This window comes from Musa acuminata, chromosome BXJ1-8 (genome assembly GCF_036884655.1).
Source record: "Musa acuminata AAA Group cultivar baxijiao chromosome BXJ1-8, Cavendish_Baxijiao_AAA, whole genome shotgun sequence".
NCBI classification, from domain to species: domain Eukaryota; kingdom Viridiplantae; phylum Streptophyta; class Magnoliopsida; order Zingiberales; family Musaceae; genus Musa; species Musa acuminata.
This window is the reverse complement of record NC_088334.1, coordinates 41,727,761-41,749,438: the sequence shown is the minus strand read 5'-3', so window position 1 is coordinate 41,749,438 and position 21,678 is coordinate 41,727,761. Positions and strand designations below refer to the sequence as shown.

General features: G+C 34.7%; 3 protein-coding genes across 3 annotated transcripts; all 3 read left to right on the top strand.

The window, feature by feature from the left end:
* Positions 1 to 5,629: 5,629 nt before the first annotated feature.
* LOC135587025 (protein GOS9-like) lies at positions 5,630 to 6,586 on the top strand. The gene is made up of 3 exons (XM_065081417.1): positions 5,630 to 5,678; positions 5,775 to 5,963; positions 6,032 to 6,586. Exons 1-3 carry the CDS (start codon positions 5,676 to 5,678, stop codon positions 6,266 to 6,268), a joined length of 429 nt encoding a protein of 142 aa, XP_064937489.1. The 5' UTR covers positions 5,630 to 5,675; the 3' UTR covers positions 6,269 to 6,586.
* Positions 6,587 to 11,774: 5,188 nt separating this feature from the next.
* LOC135589115 (jacalin-related lectin 19-like) lies at positions 11,775 to 12,847 on the top strand. The gene is made up of 3 exons (XM_065081416.1): positions 11,775 to 11,847; positions 12,263 to 12,451; positions 12,532 to 12,847. The coding sequence occupies exons 1-3, from the start codon at positions 11,845 to 11,847 to the stop codon at positions 12,766 to 12,768; spliced, it is 429 nt and encodes a 142-aa protein (XP_064937488.1). The 5' UTR covers positions 11,775 to 11,844; the 3' UTR covers positions 12,769 to 12,847.
* Positions 12,848 to 19,565: 6,718 nt separating this feature from the next.
* Positions 19,566 to 20,718, top strand: LOC135589114 (mannose/glucose-specific lectin-like). The gene is made up of 3 exons (XM_065081415.1): positions 19,566 to 19,624; positions 20,041 to 20,229; positions 20,310 to 20,718. Exons 1-3 carry the CDS (start codon positions 19,622 to 19,624, stop codon positions 20,544 to 20,546), a joined length of 429 nt encoding a protein of 142 aa, XP_064937487.1. The 5' UTR covers positions 19,566 to 19,621; the 3' UTR covers positions 20,547 to 20,718.
* Positions 20,719 to 21,678: the final 960 nt, after the last annotated feature.

Below are 21,678 nucleotides of genomic sequence, written 5' to 3'. Positions count from 1 at the left end.
ATGCTTATATTAGCTTTCCATTTCATGTGTTCTCTTATGGTAGTTAATTCTCATCAAAAATCCTCCCGGCCAAAGTAAATGAAGGATCGATCATGTGCAATTGTTTGCATGGTTGTCGTACTTTGATAAGCTTCATTTCCACAAGGCCTCTCATGCTTCTACTAGAATATCTCAACAAGATGATGGACATCACCAAATCATAGATAAGAATGTTATATATATATATATATATATATATATATATATATATATATATATATATATATATATATATATATATATATATATATATATATATATATATATATATATATAAAAGATACACTTAAAACCAAATATTTTATCAAACATTTAAAATCTTTGATACTCCGAAATCTCTCAGCCTCTATTCATCTCACCTCCCTTCTTCTTTTCAATGTCATATATTCATAAAGGTTGAACTCAATATTAATATTGACTTCAATTAAAATAAGATTTTTTTTATCTTAGCTAAAACTTTTAAATCATCTCCTATCTAATCGTAATGTTTAATTTAATAATTCAACATTCTCTTACTAAACTAGATTTAAAAAAAAATATATATTAGGAAGAGTCTTTAGCATTGATGCAATATCCTATATTCAATAGATATATGATTTCAACTATTTAATTTCTTATGTTTAAAAATTGTAAAACATAAATAGAATCCTTTTTTTTAAATGAAATTATTTAACAGTCATTATTATTTTGTTATTTTGATGATAGGGGATGCAGTCTCTCCAAGGCAATATAACCTTTTAGTCATTTTTCATCCGAGCACTTCCCCCTCTCTTCGGAGGAAGGTTTTATTATAAAAGATAAAATTTATTTTATAAATTATTTGACAAAGTGTTTGTACTTATGAAATTCTAAAAGAATTGTAACATAAATGTAATCATGACATTCGGAAAAGACCATTATAGAAAAGAAACCATACGACTTCATTTATAATAAGGTCGGAAAGAAAGTATGTGATTAGATTCTCAATCAAGGAAGATTAAGTTTGAGAAGCATGATATGGCACCATGTGCCTTCACTTAATCTCTGGAGGTGAAAAATACTTTATATAACTATCAATATGACTATGAAGTCACTATTGCTTTGGTGGTTGAAACTCTTTTGGATTTAGGAGCGGATTAAGTCTCAAGATTTAATTGGTCCAAAATAATTTCTCGTAAAACAAAAATCAGATTTTAACCGGACTCCAAAGTATAATATTATTAATGTAAAATTATGATCGATTTAAGAAAAATTTAGAGTGAGATCTAGCCACATCCATTTGCCCCTATTTATATGACTTGACTCCATGAGATGATCGAGGCACAAGTCTAGGAGGGCGGCCAACATGAGAGAGGAAAGAGAGAGAAGAGAGCCAGTACAATGAGCGGAGAGCTAGGGTTACACCCACCCTCACCTCCTTTATTAGCTTCCAACCCTTGGGAGCGGCCCAGGTCTGATCATCGACGAGTAAACAAGAAGAGCATGGTCACCAGGTCTATATTCTTCGAGCAAAATAAACAAACCTATGAGTCGACATCCCAGATGTATCCAAACCTGCGAGACCCTTGACATACAAAATCGGCTCTTGGGATGCCTTGACGCAAACATCAAATAGCTTTTTCGATGATGTGTAGTCTTGCTACTAGTGAAGCTAACTAGACTCACACTTGTCGACATTTACATGTTGGTAGAACCAAAGGCTATGTTTGGGAAGTGAAAGGGGATGCGTGGGATACAAAAAGGCCAACGTTCGAGCGAAGGTATCCTTAGGGGTGAGAAGGAATAGAAAAGAGAACAGGAGGATGCAAAGAGATTGATAAAAAGGACATGGGTGCAGTATCGACAAGCACAAGACCCACCCCTACTTAGGAAAAGGAATCTTGTTCGACTTTTTGGAAAAAAGAAGATCAAATGAGCCAAAGAGTGCTCGAAACTTTTGAATGACCATGGGCATGTGTGTTCGAACGAAAAATGATAGACATGATGCATCATTGTAATATTATTATTTTTGAATTAAATACAAATTAATTACTTTCTTTATTGAATATTATCAAAGATAAAACTCATAAAGCTTTTGTGAATGATAGAAGCTAGTAAAGAGTTGTCTCTTGATTTATGATAAAAAAAAGTCAAATTAATTAGGTAATATACATAAGATTGAGCATTAATTCAATCCAAAGATGTAAGTTTATTAAATTACGAATTAAAGATAATATATTATCTATTCAGCTGCATATCTTTTTTTAAAAAAATTCACTCATTTAGAATAAATATCTGATACTATGTTAGAAAATTAAATAACAATAAGTCTGAGTCAAATTAATTAATATTAATATATTATATTTGATAATAATTCAATCCAATTTAAATTTATTAAGATATATAATTCTTTTATTGATAATTTTTAAATCGATAATATGTTTTTAACAACTCCTATTCTTTCTCTCAACAACTCCTTTTTGTTATGGATTTCTTTGAATAGAGAAATTGTGCTTCTACCTATTCGAATCACAAAATTCTTAAAATTCATAATTTTTAAATTCATCACCTTGATCACTCACTACAAAAAGAAAAATTCAAAAAACTTCTTTTAGTTTGAACTTATTTGCAAAACTTGGTAAAATATTTAAAATAATCACTTTTATGTTTCAAGAAGTATATCTAAGTATATCTACCATAATCGTCAACAATCACAAAAGCATATTTAATATCTCTTAGTCTTGTGACGTCAATAGATCCAAATAAATTCATATGAATTAATTATAATGATCTAGAGGTACTCACTTGATTTTTATGTTTGAAACTACTTTTTATGTACTTTTTCAGTTGGCATACATCATAAATTTTATCTTTAACAAATTTAATTCTGGGCATTTCTCTTACAAGTTCTTTAGTTATAATTTATGAGATCAATTTCATACTTGTATGACCTAATCTCCTATGCCAAAACCATGCATCATCGTTTAAAATAAAAAAATATTTTATCATAAAAATTATCAAGATCAATAGGATAAATATGATCGCTCCTTAAAGTAATCATAGATTTATCTTTATGTGGTATCTATATGATACAAGCATTAGATTCAAATTTAATTTTATATTCCTTATCATACAATTGACTAATGCTTAATAAGTTATGTTTTAAGCTATCTATTACATAATATCTTTATTCAAAAGATTTCATTTGTTATTGATATTTTCTTTGCTAATAATTTTTCCTTTATTGTTGTCTCTGAAGGTGACATCCTCCACCTTGGCTAGTGAGTTTTGAGAAATATGTTGGATTTCCAGTCATGTGTCTTGAGCATCCACTATCAAGATACTATTTTTTGCTCTTAGCTTTTGTTTGGAGACATACTTACAAAAAAGAGGGGTTTGCTTTAGGTACTCGTTTAACTTTAGGTCCTTCATGGTTAAATCTACCTTTCTTGTTATTTGACATTAAATCATTTATAGTTCCTTAAGTACTCAAACTAATTTATGAGAGCTATATTTTTTAAAAGAGCATGTATAAGCATAGTGACCAAATCTTTCACAAAAATTAAATTTAAATTTTGGGGAAACATATAGTGTGAGTCTTATTATGAATTTTGTTGGCTTTTGTTGAGTGTTATTACTCACAAAGTTGATTCCTTCTTTTTTATGTACAGAACATTTCTTAACAAGAATCATGTTTAATGATTTATTTTTAATTTTAAAATTTTATAATGTTTGTTGTAATCATATATATATATATATATATATATATATATATATTGAATGAGTCTGACTCTTAACATTTAGTGCAATATATTAACATACAATTGTCATACTTATTTTTTAATTTATCAAATTCATCAAAAATAGATGCATGATCTTTTTTTAGTAATTTAAATTTTTTACCAATTATTTTAGGTTCATCATATAAATCATGAAATGTATTAAATAATTCATCATAAGAAAATAAAATTTTAAGTGAGTCATATATTTCATGGAAGCTTTCAATATATAGTTTGCTACTTCATCTTTGTTGGTTTGCTCTTCGTCTTTTGATGCACTTAATTCATCCCATCCCATGTTACTTTGAATTCTTTCTTTTTCTTTGGCAACTTCTCCTTCAATTGTGGACACTCAATTTTTAAGTTCCCTGGCTTTTATATTCATAACAAATTATTGTATCCTTTGTAAATTTATTTTTATTCTTAGATTCTCGTTTTGTAGAATTAATCTTATTTTTTTCATAAAATTTTTAAATATTCTTGTAAGGAATATTATGTCATCATCATTATTATTACTTGAACTTTCGCTCGAGTTACCTTCTTTAGTTCTCAATGAATATCCTTCATATTTTTTTGGAATGATTTCCTTAATATCGTACTTTTCATTATAATGTAACTTTTTCTAATTAAATTGACTAATGCAAGTGCGAGTCTTAAAAATTTGAAGTACGGTCAATTTTTTACTTTTGCTTTCATTTATTTTCTTGAGTTTACCATATTTGATAGGTAAATAATGATATTCCCGTAAACTCATATGATTGATATCTCAATGTTATATGATCAACATGTTGATGCAATATGATTGATATATTTAATCTCATATGATTGGTATATCATTATCATCCAAACATTACCAAACGTGTTTTGATTGTTCCATGTATCGTGAATTTGGTGCAGCAAGACTCCATCGAGATCGAGAGATGCACATAATCATTCCTAATTTAAATATTAATCTATGAGTATAATATTACCAAAAATATACTATAAAAAAGCCTCATCAAGGGTGTTCCATCACACACAAGAGTTCATAAGCTCTCTGTGCATTCTGACTTTAGAAGCTTTGTCACATAGTTGACACATCGCTCCTTATGATAACTTAAGTATCTACTGGGTTATATCGGATAAGCCACCGATGGGGTCTTAGAGGGTTCGACACAATGTATGTATTTTGATAGAGATGATAACGGATTAAATACACGAGGACGTGGATCTCTTATGCATACTGATGTTCATATAGTCTTTGACCTCAAGCTGTCATCCATTGCCATTTGTCGAACTGTGATTGGGAAAATATTTTTCATATCAACTGTTTTTGCAAGTGATTTTTTAGCATATTGGACTCGTAAAGTTTGATAGTGACAGAGATGAGACTTAGCATGTTTCTAGGTTTAGAATTAGCTCAAGCTGTGCTGAGCCGAAGACCTATATATCCATTTAAGATGACTGGTTGAGTTCAGCTGTCAGTGAAGAATCCTTGATATATATTTTCCTTGAGCTGATCAAAGCTGAGCATCTTTATATTAACAGCCTCACATGCGGAATCCCATCAAGTCAATGTTTAGTGAATTCACCTTTGATTAAGTGTCGAAACATGTTTTGTGGTCCATAAATATCCTTCATCATCATCTTCTTCTTCTTCTCACTTCCACCTATATCCCATAACCCGAAGTATATATATATATATCACGACCACGAGTTTCACGTTTACGTATGTACATGTTTAACGTTTTATTCGAGGAACATGGTTATGGGCCCACCCATGCAATCCTTAGTGGGCACGTATTTCCCGGGGGCGTAGGTGAAGAAGTAGCTATAAATACCCCCCATCCCTTCCCAGAGGAGGGGCGTGCATCATCTTCTTCCTCTTCTTCTTGTGCACACACACATCCATATCTGCAAATGGTTCTTTCTCTTTATCCATTTCCTGCTTTGCAAGTTGTGTCGTAAGGTTTCGATGCATGGTGGTACATAACGTGATAGTGTCGTGCATGCGTGCAGGCGGGAGAGATCAAGGTGGGGGCGTGGGGTGGCAACGGAGGGTCTGCATGGGACATGGGGGCTGCCTACCGCATCACCAACATCAAGATTCGCGCCGGAGACAACATCGATGCCATCGTGATCACCTTCACCCGTTATGGCCTGATCGAGACCAAGCACTTCGGTGGCTCCGGGGGCACACCCCACGAGGTTCGTCCTCCTCGTCATCTTCCTCCTAATTAACACCATCCTCGATGACAGAAAGTCTCGTTGTTCAGATTCCACTGCAAGAGGACGAGTATCTTGTGGGCGTCGAGGGGTCTGTGGATACGCTGGGGAGAATCACTCTGGTGAGGAACCTGACGCTGAGGACCAACAAAAGAAGCTATGGACCTTTCGGCACCAGTGGCGGAAAGCCTTTCTCCGTTCCTGTAGCCTCGGGTAAGATCATTGGCTTCTTTGGACGTGCGGGCACCATGATTGATGCCATAGGAGTTTACCTCGCACCTAAATAGACCTCTTCGAGTGCTGCTGCTGCTGCTGCAGCTACTCTACGTTGGGGTGCTTCAATAAATGATCGAGGTTTGCTGTTAGCTACTTGGACGTCATGAATTGTTACCGTCGTCGTCGTTGTCGTCGTCGTCGTCGTTAGGGTGGCTGTGATCATGAATAAAACAAATAAAGATGCAGTTTGATACGTTTCGACTGATCATATGCTTATATTAGCTTTCCATTTCATGTGTTCTCTTATGGTAGTTAATTCCCATCAAAAATCCTCCCGGCCAAAGTAAATGAAGGATCGATCATGTGCAATTGTTTGCATGGTTGTCGTACTTTGATAAGCTTCATTTCCACAAGGCCTCTCATGCTTCTACTAAATTATCTCATAAAGATGATGGACATCACAAAATCATAGATAAGAATGATTTTATACATACATACATATATATATATATATATATATATATATATATATATATATATATATATATATATAAAAGAGACACTTAAAACTAAAAAAATTATCATACATTTAAAATCTTTGATACTCTGAAATCTCTCAGCCTCTATTCATCTCACCTCCCTTCTTCTTTTCAATGTCATATATTCATAGAGGTTGAACTCAATATTAATATTGACTTCAATTAAAATAAGATTTTTTTTTATCTTAGCTAATTTTTTTAAATCAATCACTTATCTAATCAAAATGTTTAATTTAATAATCCTGCATTCTCTTCCTAAACTAGATTTCTAAAAAAAGTATATAATTGAGCTTGACGAATGGATGGACTTATAAGCTATAGATGAATAGCCTATAAAGACCCCCAACCCATCCCTTATGGAGGACACAACGAGTCCTAAGTACACGTACTACTCCACATCTCTAATGGTGAGAGGCTTTCCTCCTCCTTTCTCTCTCTCTGGAACTAAGAAGAGGAGTTGGAGAAGATTGGAGGAAGCCTGGTTTTCTTCGTTTTGTTTTTCTCTTTTATCGCTTCTCTGCTCTCTCTTTCTTCTTCTCCCACTCAATTAACACATCTCTAAGAGAAGTCCTTCTCTCGTTTTTCTTTACTGTACGTTCGTTTATGATATGCATGTTTGATTGTGTTGTGATTATGTTTGGAAATATATATTTAATATATAGTAATTGGAATGTCTTGAGTATTTGATAAATAATAGATTAAAATTATATCTTAAATATACATTGTCATAAATATTATTTGGTAATATTATATTTTAAAAGTTCATTAAATATTATGTAATAAAATTTATCCTTCTAATATTTTTCATATGTATTAAAAAATAAATACATATTTTTGTTTAAATAAATAAAATTTATTTATTTATGTAATATTACAAAATTTTATGTCTCATCCATGTATATAAAAAATATAAAATACAATCAAAAAATAAAATATTTAAAAAATATATAAATAATATTTCTTATATAAGACAAGTGAGAGGTGTTAGCGACAATAGAAATCAAGAAAATGGGAGAGAAAATGAGGATTGTGATTTCTATTATATAATGATAATCTAATGTTTTTAGAGAATATCATAGGATATTTTAAAAATTTCGCATTTGGATATTTGCAATGCAACAACCAAACTAAATAAGATTTGAAGAAAATTTATCAACCATCAAAGTACATTTAAGATATGTTTTATACTTTTAGTGCATATTTTTTATGTTCCCAACATGGCCTTACTTGCTTTCGAACACTATAGAGGCTATGTTGGCCACTCTTACGAGGTTGTTAATAAAAAATTATTATCATAATATTTTTCATGATTAGAACTCTAATTTAATCATAATTATAACTTTATTAAGAAAAAAATAATACTCCAAGCTTGATTGTTTTTGTATATTAACCTTGACATCAACCATTATAATGAACACCTTGTTGGCATCGAAAAACTTATGGTGGACTATCAACATAGGATAATTTACTCTTCGTACTAACAAAGATACATATGGAAGATAAGAGTAGATTCACAAGTTCGCATATAAAGTTTATAAGACTTATGAACGCACCAGCGAGCAGTCATTTATAGACTTACAACCATTGTTTTGCCCTCTAAAGTTCTTGTTTTTCCTCTTTTTCTTTTCTCTCCTATACATCAAATATATGCTAAATTACTTATAATTGTCAGATGTTCGAACTTGTTTGTAATTTATTTTCTGAATGAATCAATTTACTTTTTTATAAACCCTTTAGGACATAAGTAAGATTGTATCTAGGCTAATCCTTTGCCAAAATCTTTCAAGTTAGATTACTAGTATCCATGTATTAGGGAAGTCTACTTTCAATTAAATTCCTCTTTAGTTGAAAGAATGGTCTTGCTAGTGGAAGTCAGAATCATACTATCCTGCTTCATACATCTAGAAATGGGTTGAAGTCCTGACTTGAATATCAAACTTATTTTTCTCATAAAATTCTCAACCAAAATTTAGATATTTTATGGCAATAAAAAGAATATATAAAATCATGTTACATACAAAAAGCCTCTGTCAATGAGTTCTTCATATGGTGGTTGTTCATGCAAGTATCCGTTAGCTTTGGCAAACTAGATGTCATTCATGTTGGAAGCCTTCATTTCATAGCTCGAGTCAAGCTACTGCTACCATCAACAGCGAGCAAAGAACAAGAATTTGGTAGAACATTGGTTGACAAGATTGACATCTCAAACTTGCCCTTAGTTGTCCCAAGTTGACTATGACCTATTAATCAGAAATAGTAGCCCTTGGTAGTTTCTAGATCGGCATAATTTTGATCATGCAGACATATGTTAGATTTTGTAATCCTTTATAATTTAATAAGATATATATAATATAACTAATTAAATTCTGATGACATATATTGGTCAATAGAAAAGAATTCCACATAAATTATGATTCTTTAGGAGATAACGTTGATGTGAGGAACTCTTATAATAAAGGTTATGCATCTTAATTGAGAGATTATAATACTCTTCTCTTAAACCATCAATCTAGGTGATCTTATGAAAGGATAGGAAGAGAGAAGAAGGATCTAGTTCTTTTACAGATTGAGATATTCAAGTTGACTATAAATAGACAGATACAAGGTTTTCTTCGAGTCAAACTTCCCCATAACTGTCCCAAGTTGACTATGACCTATTAATCAGAAATAGCAGCCCTTCATAGTTTCTAGATCAGCATAGTTTTGATCACGTAGACATCTTCTTTTCTTTATATTCATCTTCTTCAACTTGTGTTTCAACTTTCTTCGGCATTCTTTCAGAGAATACACAGATTTCTATCTGTACCAGAGGTTAGATGAAAAAAATCAAAGTGAACCAAAAAAAACAGTGCTCTTTTGAATAGTTGAATCCTGCAGAGTTGCGTTTTCTTATAATTCAAAAATGAAAGAAGTTTTGGATCAAACACAATCTAATGAATGTAAGGATAAGACTAAGTTTCTGAACTCCAATCCTTTACTGAGGACGAGTGAAAAGCCTCCATAATTGAAAGAATCCTGCAGTTTGTTTTTCAGCTTTCTGAAGGACAAATCAAACAGTCCCTTCTCTTTCAGTGTTCACTATTTCATGCGCTGGAGTGGCCTACCACAAACAATCCTTAGTTTGGCCTGTTATGGATGAACTGATGGGAAAGCAATTCTTGGCTTCGGAATTCAATTGGCCATCTCTCTTAAGCAACCATCAATTTCAGCTCTTACCCAGTCAAGTTGGCTTAAAAACGCATGCCCAAATCACAAGTCATCTTCCTCACCACACATTATTATGTGCACACATATTTATCCTCTCCTTAGACCAAATTATTTTTGGGTGGAACATATCCACTTTCTTATTCCATGGATCACTCAATTATGTGATTTGACAACAATGATGACCTTCTCAAGGTTCTTGGAATCTTCATACAGCATTACCATCAAAGCTTACGCACATCTCTTGAAGAAATTTCTATTCAAAACATGGTGTCAAGTATCAACAGGAGAAGAAATAATCAGAGCAACATTATGAATGACATCCACTCCATAACTTTCCACAATATTTAGGACTTCAAAAATAGCTGATTTTAGGATAATTTTCTTCTGAATGTATTGGGTTTTGAGTTTATAATACAACTTGTGGCATGCACAAAACAACAGCCGTTTACTCAAACAAATAAGAAAGGTCATGTTTCTGCATCATGAGATTTTCTTTGTTTTTTATATATGACAGTCATAGATAAAGTGAAACACATCTCACCCAATCATTTAGATTAATATTCTCTTGCCGACAGTTCTTTTGGTTGTCTTTTGAATTCTATAGATGAATGAGATGGTGTACAAAATATTCTGGAGTTGGGTTTCCATCTGCCATTGTATCATTTCGTATATAGTTAATGTGGTAGATTGTAATTTGAAATGCTATTGACCAAAATGTTGATGACATGAAGGCTTAGCGTCGGAAAATGAGATCAGTTTCGATTATCTATCAGTGCTTTCGTTTGACAAAGCCAACTAGTTGTGATATGTGCGACGATGACTCGAGATATTATATAACACATGATGTGCGATAATTTGTTATAGCTTAATATTTACCTACTCTATCAAAGAAATAAGAAAATAAAAAGGTGGGTTGTTGTTGCTGTGTTATATGGATAAATAAAAAACAGTGAAAGAAAAGAATGGAAGAAAAAACAAATCAAAAGAAGGCACCAATTGGGAGAAATAAATAAATAAAAAAAGGGGGTTTGATTGCTGTTGGTGCATTATAAGGAGAAATAAAAAACAACAAGAAAAACCAAAAGAAGGAAAAAAATAAAAAATTACCATGTGATGTGCCTTATATTTACATCAAGAGAGTCGATTTAAATTAAAAAATTATATTTATGCATGTTTTCGAGATCCTATGATTTTTTACTCATCAGAAAAGTAGGTAGGATTATAGATTAATTAATCTTAATCAGAAAGAAAGAAGGAAGAAAAAAAAAATAAATGATTACGATTGGAAATGAAAAAATTACATTCTTTTGATAATATAAATAATGATGATGTAAACTATGAAGCTATATTCTCACATCCATTCCAATAAACCACTTAAAAGCTATACCGTCCACCGAACGAGCACTAGGGAGTATGCATTAATTATATGCTACGTTCAGGCCCTTGAGTCAAGATTGGCAGCCATACACCAAAAGACACAATTATTGCATTCGTACGCTCACAAGTCTATAAGGTTCTGCATGCAGAATGTGTTGCTTAGCATTTCCGCCGTGGAAGGACATATGCGATTTAGATGCTTGCCAACACATCCAAGGTGAGGTGGCTAAGATGGCCATGAGATTCACGTTTACGTACCTCACCTTCCATCCTTGGCCGATACCCAAGTGCTACGATGGATGAGATGGAGAGGGATCATCATCTCCAATTCAGCCCTTGTAAGTGTTTCTTTTGACTTCATCGCTTGCAGAACCTGATGTGGGTCGATCACGAGATTCACGTTTATGTAGGCACATGTTAACCTTGGAGGGCTATAAATACCCCATCCTCTTCCCAGAGGGAGGACGTGCAGCATCCACCGTCTTCTCGAAGTTTCTTCCTGTGCAAAAGAAAGGAGTCTGCAAATGGTGAGAGAGGAGGCTCTGCCTCCGTGACGTCGTTCGTTCTCTTTATACATTCTTGCTGTGCAAGTTGTGTCTGTGTTGTTGCACTGTGTAAGGTTCGATGCATGGTTTATAACGTAATGGCGTTTATTTGCATGCACTGTGTTGTTGCACTTGTGTATGTAACGATCACTAGTTTCACGTTTACGTAGGTACTACACGTTTAACGTGTTATTTGAGGAAGATGGTTATGGGCCCACCCATGTAATATAGGTCCCAGAGGAAGGGCGTGCATCATCATCGTCATCTTCTTCTTCTTCTTGTCCACACACACTTCCATATCTGCATGCAAATGGTTCTTTCTCTTTATCCATTTCCTGTTGTCCAAGGTTTTGATGCATGGTGGTATATAACGTGATAGTGTCGTCCTTGCGTGCAGGCGGGAGAGATCAAGGTGGGGCCGTGGGGTGGCAACGGAGGGTCTGAATGGGACATGGGGGCTGCCGACCGCATCATCAACATCGAGATTCGCGCCATAGAGGTCATCGACGCCATCGCGATCACCTTCACCCGTAATGGTCAGACGGAGACCAAGTACTTCGGTGGCCCCCTTGGCACTACCTACGAGGTTCGTCCACCTCGTCATCTTCGTCCTAATTAACATCATCGATTGTTTGTACCTCAATGACAGAAAGTATCATTGTTCAGATTCCTCTGCAAGAGGACGAGTATCTTGTGGGCGTCGAGGGGTCTGTGGATACGATGTCCGAAATCACTCTGGTGAGGAACCTGACGCTGAGGACCAACAAGGAAAGCTATGGACCTTTCGGCTCCAGTGGCGGAAAACCTTTCTCCATTCCCGTAGCCTCGGGTAAGATCGTTGGCTTCTTTGGACGTGCGGGCGCCATGATTGATGCCATCGGACTTTATCTAGCACCGAACTAGACCTCTTGGAGTGATACTGCTGCTTCAATAAATGAGTCTTGCTGCTACTTGGACTCCATAATAAATGAACTGAAATGAACTGTTACTGTCGTCGTCCTCCCTGCGTCGCCTCCTTGTAGTCAAAGTTGGAGGTTATCATGAATAAAATAAATGAAGGTCCAGTTTGAAATGTTTAGAATGATCATATATATATATATATATATAGTTTTTTTAACACTCCTAGCTAAGGACTTGAATTTGGCGAATGGATGGGCCCATTCAACGCATGTAGGCTATAGATGAATAGCTTATAAATATCCCAATCCTTTTCTTGAGGATGACGTGCCACAATTCGTTAGGACATGTACTATTTCATATCTCTAATGGTGATAGGCTTTCCTCTCCTCTTTTCTTTCTCTCTTTTTGGAACTAAGAAGAGTTGGCTAAGATCGGAGGAGTCGGCATGGTTTGCTTGTGTCCGAGCAAAGGTATCTTGAAGGGTGGGGAGGAACACTAAAAAGATAAGAGGATGCAAAGGAATTGATAAAGATGACACCGACGAGGTATCGATAGGCACGAGGCCTACTCCTACTTGGCAAAAGGAACCTTGCACAAGATAAAGTGTGCCCGAAACTTTTGCATGACCATTGGCATGTGAGTTCACACGAAAAATGATGGACGTGATGCATCATTGCAACATTATTTATTTTTTTTAATTAAATGAGAATTAATTACTTCCTTTCTTGAACAATATTGGAGATAAAACTCATGAGGCTTTTGTGAATGATAGAAGCTCGTAAAGAGTTGTCTCTTGATTTATAATATAAAAACCTAATGATGAGTCAAATTAATCAGGTAATATATATAAGATTGAACATTAATTCAATCCAAAGATGTAAGTTTATTAAATTATGAATTAAAGATAATATATTATCTATTCAGCTGCATATATTTTTTTTAAAATTTTCACTCATTTAGAATAACTATCTGATACTAAGTTAGAAAATTGAATAATGATACAATTTAAGTCAAATTGATTAATATTTATAATTAGATTTGACAATAATTCAATCCAACTTAAATATATTAAGACATATAGTTCCTTGGTTGATAATTTTTAAACCGATAATATGTTTTCAGTTGGTTAGGATGATTAACATGCATGAGATTGAAGATCAATTCAACCAAAAAACACTTAAATTTATCATGATACATTATAAGTTAACCAATATATTATTATTTTCATTATTTTTTAAGTCATTTCACCCATAAATATTTGCTTAATACTCATATACGAGTCTCTATGATGTGTATTAGTTATATTTTTTTGTAACATATCACATAAGATAAAATATAAATGTGTAAATAATGATACAACAAAAAAAGTATCATCGTATGTATTGATGCAAAATTATGGATGCTGAGAAGGTACAAGCTCGAAATTCAAAATGGTTCCCCAAGACGCTTAGTCAAGGCAAGGACATTTTTAATGATGATATTATATATATATAAGACTCCCAGTTAAGAACTTGCATTAATATTCACATTAAGATCAGTTTGGACTGATGTGGACAGGACGTGGAATGCGAAGTTCCTTCAAAACCTGCCGCAACAAAACCTGCTCCTTCGATAAAGATATCGGCTCTAAGGATCTTAGACCTCCTAAAGGGTCAAAGACGAAGATACCTCATTCGCCAATGATGGCACCTCCTGCAGCCACCTCGTCGCATGCAGTGACCACCCACACCAAAGCACATCAAGGTGTCGTAACTCCAGGAGAGACCTGCTTCTACCTCAGGTGATGCTAATCTGCGTCGGCGCCTTCTTCCTCCTTGATTGCTGACTCTCTATTTACAGCTGACAACTCTCATGCTCCTATATATATATATATATATATATATATATATATCCTCAAAATGGTTCAAAATATCTTAATTATTTATCAGTTATTGTTAATGCAGGACATCATATCAGTTATTATAGAGGTAACTATGCATCTTGACGTGCATAATTTTCTAATCTCCTATTTTGCTATAATTTACTAGGCTACATCAATGGCTCTTAGTTGTCCACCAGCAATGATCAACATCTCCAGAGACTCTAGTCTGGTACCAAATCCAGCCCATAAACTATAGCTATGCTGAGATCATCTCATCTCTAGAGACCCTAATCTTCGTCTCTGGGTTCGTCACTCCATTGATATCTTTGTGTACAACTGTTATTGCAGAAGCTTGACACAAATTGCAATCCAGCTTGGCAAATTGCTCGCGTACTCGCATGTTCGGTCTTTTATCCAATTTAATAAAAATGAAATAAGAGGAAATTACTATTACTGATTATTTACAATATATTAGAGTTATCATTGATAACTTAGCTTTGATAGGTCATTCGTTCAGTGATAAAAAAAGTCCTAGTTCATACCATGAATGGTCTAGGAGACAAGTACAAGGAACTGACTGTATTAATTCGGGCATACGACTCACCAATATCATTCGAAGAACTCTGTGATAAGCTAACTGACTATGAGATATTTTTAAAGTATGAGGATAAGTTGCACGAACCAACCATCATAACTCAATTCAGTCAAAAATCTAAGAGAAAGAGCAACCAATACAATAAAAAAGTCAACAAAGATCTGGCTAAGTTGTCTCTTGACCCTATGGGTCTTCAACAAACCTCGCCTCATCCACATCATCAACATTACAACTATCAAGGTGGTAACTTCAACTATTATGAGACCTGGCGTCTTGTCCTCATAAGTTAACAAAGAGTCGTTTGCTAGTTATATGATAAAGTTGGACACTTTGCAAAAATCTATCAGTCTTGACCCCGACTCCTTGCTCAATCCTGGTGGCCTCAGGCGAATCTCATGACTATTCCAACTACTAGCCAATCAAATTGGATTGTGGACTCTAGCGCCTCTCATCACATCTTCAGAACTTATCTATCCAAAACAATTATGACGAAAATAAAGATATCATCATTAGCGATGGTAAATGAATTCCCATTACTCATATTGGTTCCACAACAACAACATTTATGAGTGGCCGTCAACTTCATAAATAACCCAGCCCACTGTTCACTTTTCAGTTATAGCTCCAATTAATGTATGACATCAATGTCTTGTTCACCCCTCATCCTTTATGCATCAAAAATTGTTCTCTCATTATTCTCTTCCTACCTTTAATACAAGTAGCATTATAACTCATAGTGATGCTTATCGTAGCAATAAAAGTCATAGAATACTTTTTTGATTTATACCGATGTTTGGGGCCTTGCCCCAACCCTTTCTTTTGACAAGTTTAGATTTTATGTTATTTTTATAGACTATTTCACTAAGTACACATGGTTATATCATTGTCACCATAAATCTAAAGCTTCAACAATCTTTACGAATTTTAGAAAGTTAGTCAAGAATTTATTTCAATCTTCCATTAAAATAGTTTATTCTAAGAGGTGAATATCAAGCCCTCACATCCTATCTCATAGCTTGTGGTATACAACACCTTAAATCACCCCCCATACTCCCCAATTAGTTAGTTTGGTTCTACCCAATGTAAGCATTGGCATATAGTTAAAATTAGTCTCACATTTTTACATCAAGCATTCATGCCACCAACTTTTTTGTCAGTAGTATTTCAAACTATAGTCTATCTCATTATTCGTTTGCTCACTCTAGTCCTCCAATACTGGTCACTATTTGAAAAACTATTTCACAAGCTTCTAAACATTCAAAAACTCAAAATCTTTTGTTATCAATGGCTACATCCTTATGCCTCACATAAGCTAACACTACGATCTAAGCTTTGCATTTTTATAGGATACTCTCTTGAACATAACGCTTTTCGATACTACGAACCTCAAACTCAAAAAGTCTTTATATCACGTTACATTATTTTTGTGGAGTCTCTTTTTCCTTTTCAAAATCATGAGTATCCTACCATGCAAGCTACTTCAACAAACATACATCAGTGAAGTATCTCTCTGATCCTATCCTACGAACCTCCCACAACACCGTCCAGTCCTTATCCTCATGATCAATACACTCCTCTAGTTCAATAGTTCCTCGCTCTCTCCAATATTCCTCTACTCCCTGCTTCATAGGTTTCCCCTATTGATGAAGCAATACCCTTGGCAACATGGCCATTGGTTTCATCTTCTTCTAGACCTCGTGATATTGAAGTATCTCAGAGTAGCTCAACCAGTGTCAGTAGCTCACCACCGGCTATACCGACAACACAACCTACCACTTTTATAGCCCCTAGACATCTAATGGCAACACGCTCCAAAAGTGGTATTTTAAAACCAAGTCAAGTCCTTGACCTACATGCTATAACGAACTCATCTCCTGAGGCTACTGAACCCACCACAATTACTTAAGCTCAAAGATCTCCTCTGGTGTAAAGTTATGTATGAAGAATATGATGCTTTCCTTCATAACTCTATAATGACTCTAGTACCATTTCATCACACGCAAAATATCATTGGGTATAAATGAGTCTTTTGAATTAAGCGGAACCCAAACTTAGCTCTTACCCATCTAGATATCTTATTTATAATTAATAAATTATCATAATTCATGCATCATTCATCTACTACATATTGGTCTGTGGTCAAACGAATTTTGCGATATCTTAAGGGGACCTCAATCATGGCATCTTTCTCCGCAAACACGTCTCGCTTAATCTCTATGCCTTTGTTGATGCTGATTGGGCAGGAAACTTTGATGATAGAATATCCACGTTAAGATATATTATTTTCCTTGGAGCTAATTCAATTAGTTGGAGTTCAAATAAGCAAAGATAATCGTATGATCTATAATTGAAGTTGAATACCGTGCCGTCACCACTGCTGCTACGAAACACAATTGTGTCATAAATCGGTCAAGAAATTTAACATCAACTTTACCTTTTCTCATATAATATACTTTGATAATATTGGAGCTACCTACCAATGTGTCAATCTAATGTTCCACTCACACATTAAACACATTACAATCGACTTCTACTTCGTGCAGGATCAAGTTGTTAGATATCGACTATATGTTTCTCACATATATATGACTGATCAACTAGCAGACTCACTCACGAAGCCTCTCGCCCATAAACTATTTTCGTTGCATTGGTCAAAGATTGACATCTTTGATCGGAGCTCAATCTTATGGGGGCATGATAACAGAGAAGATTTACTCAACATGAGGAAATCTCACTGAATAGTTAAGGAAAATCTTTTTTTTTCATATGTATAAATAAGACATTGTATTCCACCATTTTAATATGTGCTTTTATCGTTACAATTCAACTTATCACTATGTGGGGGAAAGGAAGACACAAATAAGGAGAAAAAGAAAGTACAAAAAAGGGAAAAAATGGTGGGTTTTTGTTGGTGCGTTATAAGGAGAAATAAAAAATAATGAGAGAAAAGAATGGAAGAGAATAAAAATATCAAAATCTAAAGAGGATATACAACCCATTGTGTGGGAAAAAACCGAAGGAAGATACCAGCGAGGAGCAAAAAATTGTAAAGAAAAGAGAAAAAAAAAGGTGGGTTGTTGTTGGTGCGTTATAAGGAGAAATAAAAAAGAGTAAGAGAAAAGAATGGAAGCAGAAAAAAAAAATCAAAATCTAAAGATGATATGCAACCAATTATGCGGTGGAAAACTAAAGAAAGACAACAATCAGGATATTAAAAAAAATGCAAAAAAATAAAAAAGGTGGGTTATTGTTGGTACGTTATAAGAAGCGAAAAAAAAGAAAAAGAAAAAAAGAATGAAAGCGAAAAACAATTAAAATCTAAAATGGATATGCAACCCAATATGTGGGGGAAAAACGAAAAAAAGACACCAACCAGAAGAAAAAAAATAGTGCAAAGAAAGAAAGCAAAAAAAAAAAAAGGTGGGTTGTTGTTGCTGCATTATATGGAGAAATAAAAAACGGTGAGAGACAAAGAATCTAAAGAGGATACGTGACCCATTGTATGGGAAAAATCAAAGGAAGACATCAACTAGGAGAAAAAACATACAGAATAAGAAAACAGTGGGTTGTTGTTGTTGCGTTATAAGGGGAAATAAAAAACAACAAGAAAAAAGAAAAGAAGGAAAAAATAAAAAATTACCATGTGATGTGCCTTATATTTACATCAAGAGAGTCGATTTAAATTAAAAAATTATATTTATGCATGTTTTCGAGATCCTATGATTTTTTACTCATCAGAAAAGTAGGTAGGATTATAGATTAATTAATCTTAATAAGAAAGAAAGAAGGAATAAAAACAATTAAATGACTACGATTGGAAATGAAAAAATTACATTCTTTTGATAATATAAATATGAAGGTATATTCTGACATCCAATCCAATAAACCACTTAAAAACTGTACCGTCCACCGAACGAGCACAAGGGAGTATGCATTATATGCTACGTTCAGGCCCTTTGAGTCAAGATTGGGGGCCATGCACCAAAAGACACAATTATTGCTTTCGGACGCTCACAAGTCTTTAAGGTTCTGCATGCAGAATGTGCAGCTTAGCATTTCCGCCATGGAAGGACATATGCGATGTAGATGCTTGCCAAGCCATCCAATCTTAGCCATGAGATTCACGTTTACGTACCTCACCTTCCATCCTTGGCCGATACCCAAGTGCTACGATGATGAGATGGAGAGGGATCATCATCTCCAATTCAGCCCTTGTAAGTGTTTCTTTTGACTTCATCGCTTGCAGAACCTGATGTGGGTCGATCACGAGATTCACGTTTATATAGGCACATGTTAACCTTGGAGGGCTATAAATACCCCATCCTCTTCCCAGAGGGAGGACGTGCAGCATCCACCGTCTTCTCGAAGTTTCTTCCTGTGCAAAAGAAAGGAGTCTACAAATGGTGAGAGAGGAGGCTCTGCCTCCGTGACGTCGTTCGTTCTCTTTATACATTCTTGCTGTGCAAGTTGTGTCTGTGTTGTTGCACTGTGTAAGGTTCGATGCATGGTTTATAACGTAATGGCGTTTATTTGCATGCACTGTGTTTGTTGCAGTTGTGTATGTAACGATCACTAGTTTCACGTTTACGTAGGTACTACACGTTTAACGTTTTATTTGAGGAAGATGGTTATGGGCCCACCCATGTAATATAGGTCCCAGAGGAAGGGCGTGCATCATCATCGTCATCTTCTTCTTCTTCTTGTCCACACACACTTCCATATCTGCATGCAAATGGTTCTTTCTCTTTATCCATTTCCTGCTGTCCAAGGTTTTGATGCATGGTGGTATATAACGTGATGGTGTCGTCCTTGCGTGCAGGCGGGAGAGATCAAGGTGGGGCCGTGGGGTGGCAACGGAGGGTCTGAATGGGACATGGGGGCTGCCGACCGCATCATCAAGATAGATATTTTCGCCAGTGAGGTCATCGCCGGCATTCTGATCACCTTCACCCGTAATGGTCAGAAGGAGACCAAACTCTTCGGTAGCATCCTTGGCGATCCCCACCCGGTTCGTCCACCTCGTCATCTTCCTCCGAATTAACATCATCGATTGGTTGCACCTAAATAACAGAAAGTCTCGTTGTTCAGATTTCTCTGCAAGAGGACGAGTATCTTGTGGGCGTCGAGGGGTCTGTGGATACGATGTGGGAAATCACTCTGGTGAGGAACCTGACGCTGACGACCAACAAGGAAAGCTTTGGACCTTTCGGCTCCAGTGGCGGAAAACCTTTCTCCATTCCTGTAGCCTCGGGTAAGATCGTTGGCTTCTTTGGACGTGCGGGCGCCATGATTGATGCCATCGGACTTTATCTAGCACCGAACTAGACCTCTTGGAGTGATACTGCTGCTTCAATAAATGAGTCTTGCTGCTACTTGGACTCAATAATAAATGAACTGAAATGAACTGTTACTGTCGTCGTCCTCCCTCCGTCTCCTCCTCCATGTACTCAAAGTTGGATGTTATCATGAATAAAATAAATAAGGGCCCAGTTTGATAGGTTTCCTCCTCCATGTACTTAATAAAATATATATATTAAGACTCCCAGCTAAGGAAAGACTAGCTTTGGACTAACGTGGACAGGATGCGTAATGTGAAGTTTGACTTCTGGGTATTGTCGACACATATAATTGAGCTTGACGAATGGATGGACTTATAAGCTATAGATGAATAGCCTATAAAGACCCCCAACCCATCCCTTATGGAGGACACAACGAGTCCTAAGTACACGTACTACTCCACATCTCTAATGGTGAGAGGCTTTCCTCCTCCTCTCTCTCTCTCTGGAACTAAGAAGAGGAGTTGGAGAAGATTGGAGGAAGCCTGGTTTTCTTCGTTTTGTTTTTCTCTTTTATCGCTTCTCTGCTCTCTCTTTCTTCTTTTCCCACTCAATTAACACATCTCTAAGAGAAGTCCTTCTCTCGTTTTTCTTTACTGTACGTTCGTTTATGATATGCATGTTTGATTGTGTTGTGATTATGTTTGGAAATATATATTTAATATATAGTAATTGGAATGTCTTGAGTATTTGATAAATAATAGATTAAAAATATATCTTAAATATACATTGTCATAAATATTATTTGGTAATATTATATTTTAAAAGTTCATTAAATATTATGTAATAAAATTTATCCTTCTAATATTTTTCATATGTATTAAAAAATAAATACATATTTTTGTTTAAATAAATAAAATTTATTTATTTATGTAATATTACAAAATTTTATGTCTCATCCATGTATATAAAAAATATAAAATACAATCAAAAAATAAAATATTTAAAAAATATATAAATAATATTTCTTATATAAGACAAGTGAGAGGTGTTAGCGACAATAGAAATCAAGAAAATGGGAGAGAAAATGAGGATTGTGATTTCTATTATATAATGATAATCTAATGTTTTTAGAGAATATCATAGGATATTTTAAAAATTTCGCATTTGGATATTTGCAA

What these genes read in the sequence shown, in the direction of transcription:
- LOC135589115 (XM_065081416.1), top strand. An exon ending in CCCTTGGCACTACCTACGAG is followed by an intron (nt 12,452 to 12,531) that starts GTTCGTCCACCT and finishes ATCATTGTTCAG; the next exon opens with ATTCCTCTGCAAGAGGACGA.
- LOC135587025 (XM_065081417.1), top strand. An exon ending in CCGGGGGCACACCCCACGAG is followed by an intron (nt 5,964 to 6,031) that starts GTTCGTCCTCCT and finishes CTCGTTGTTCAG; the next exon opens with ATTCCACTGCAAGAGGACGA.
- LOC135589114 (XM_065081415.1), top strand. An exon ending in TCCTTGGCGATCCCCACCCG is followed by an intron (nt 20,230 to 20,309) that starts GTTCGTCCACCT and finishes CTCGTTGTTCAG; the next exon opens with ATTTCTCTGCAAGAGGACGA.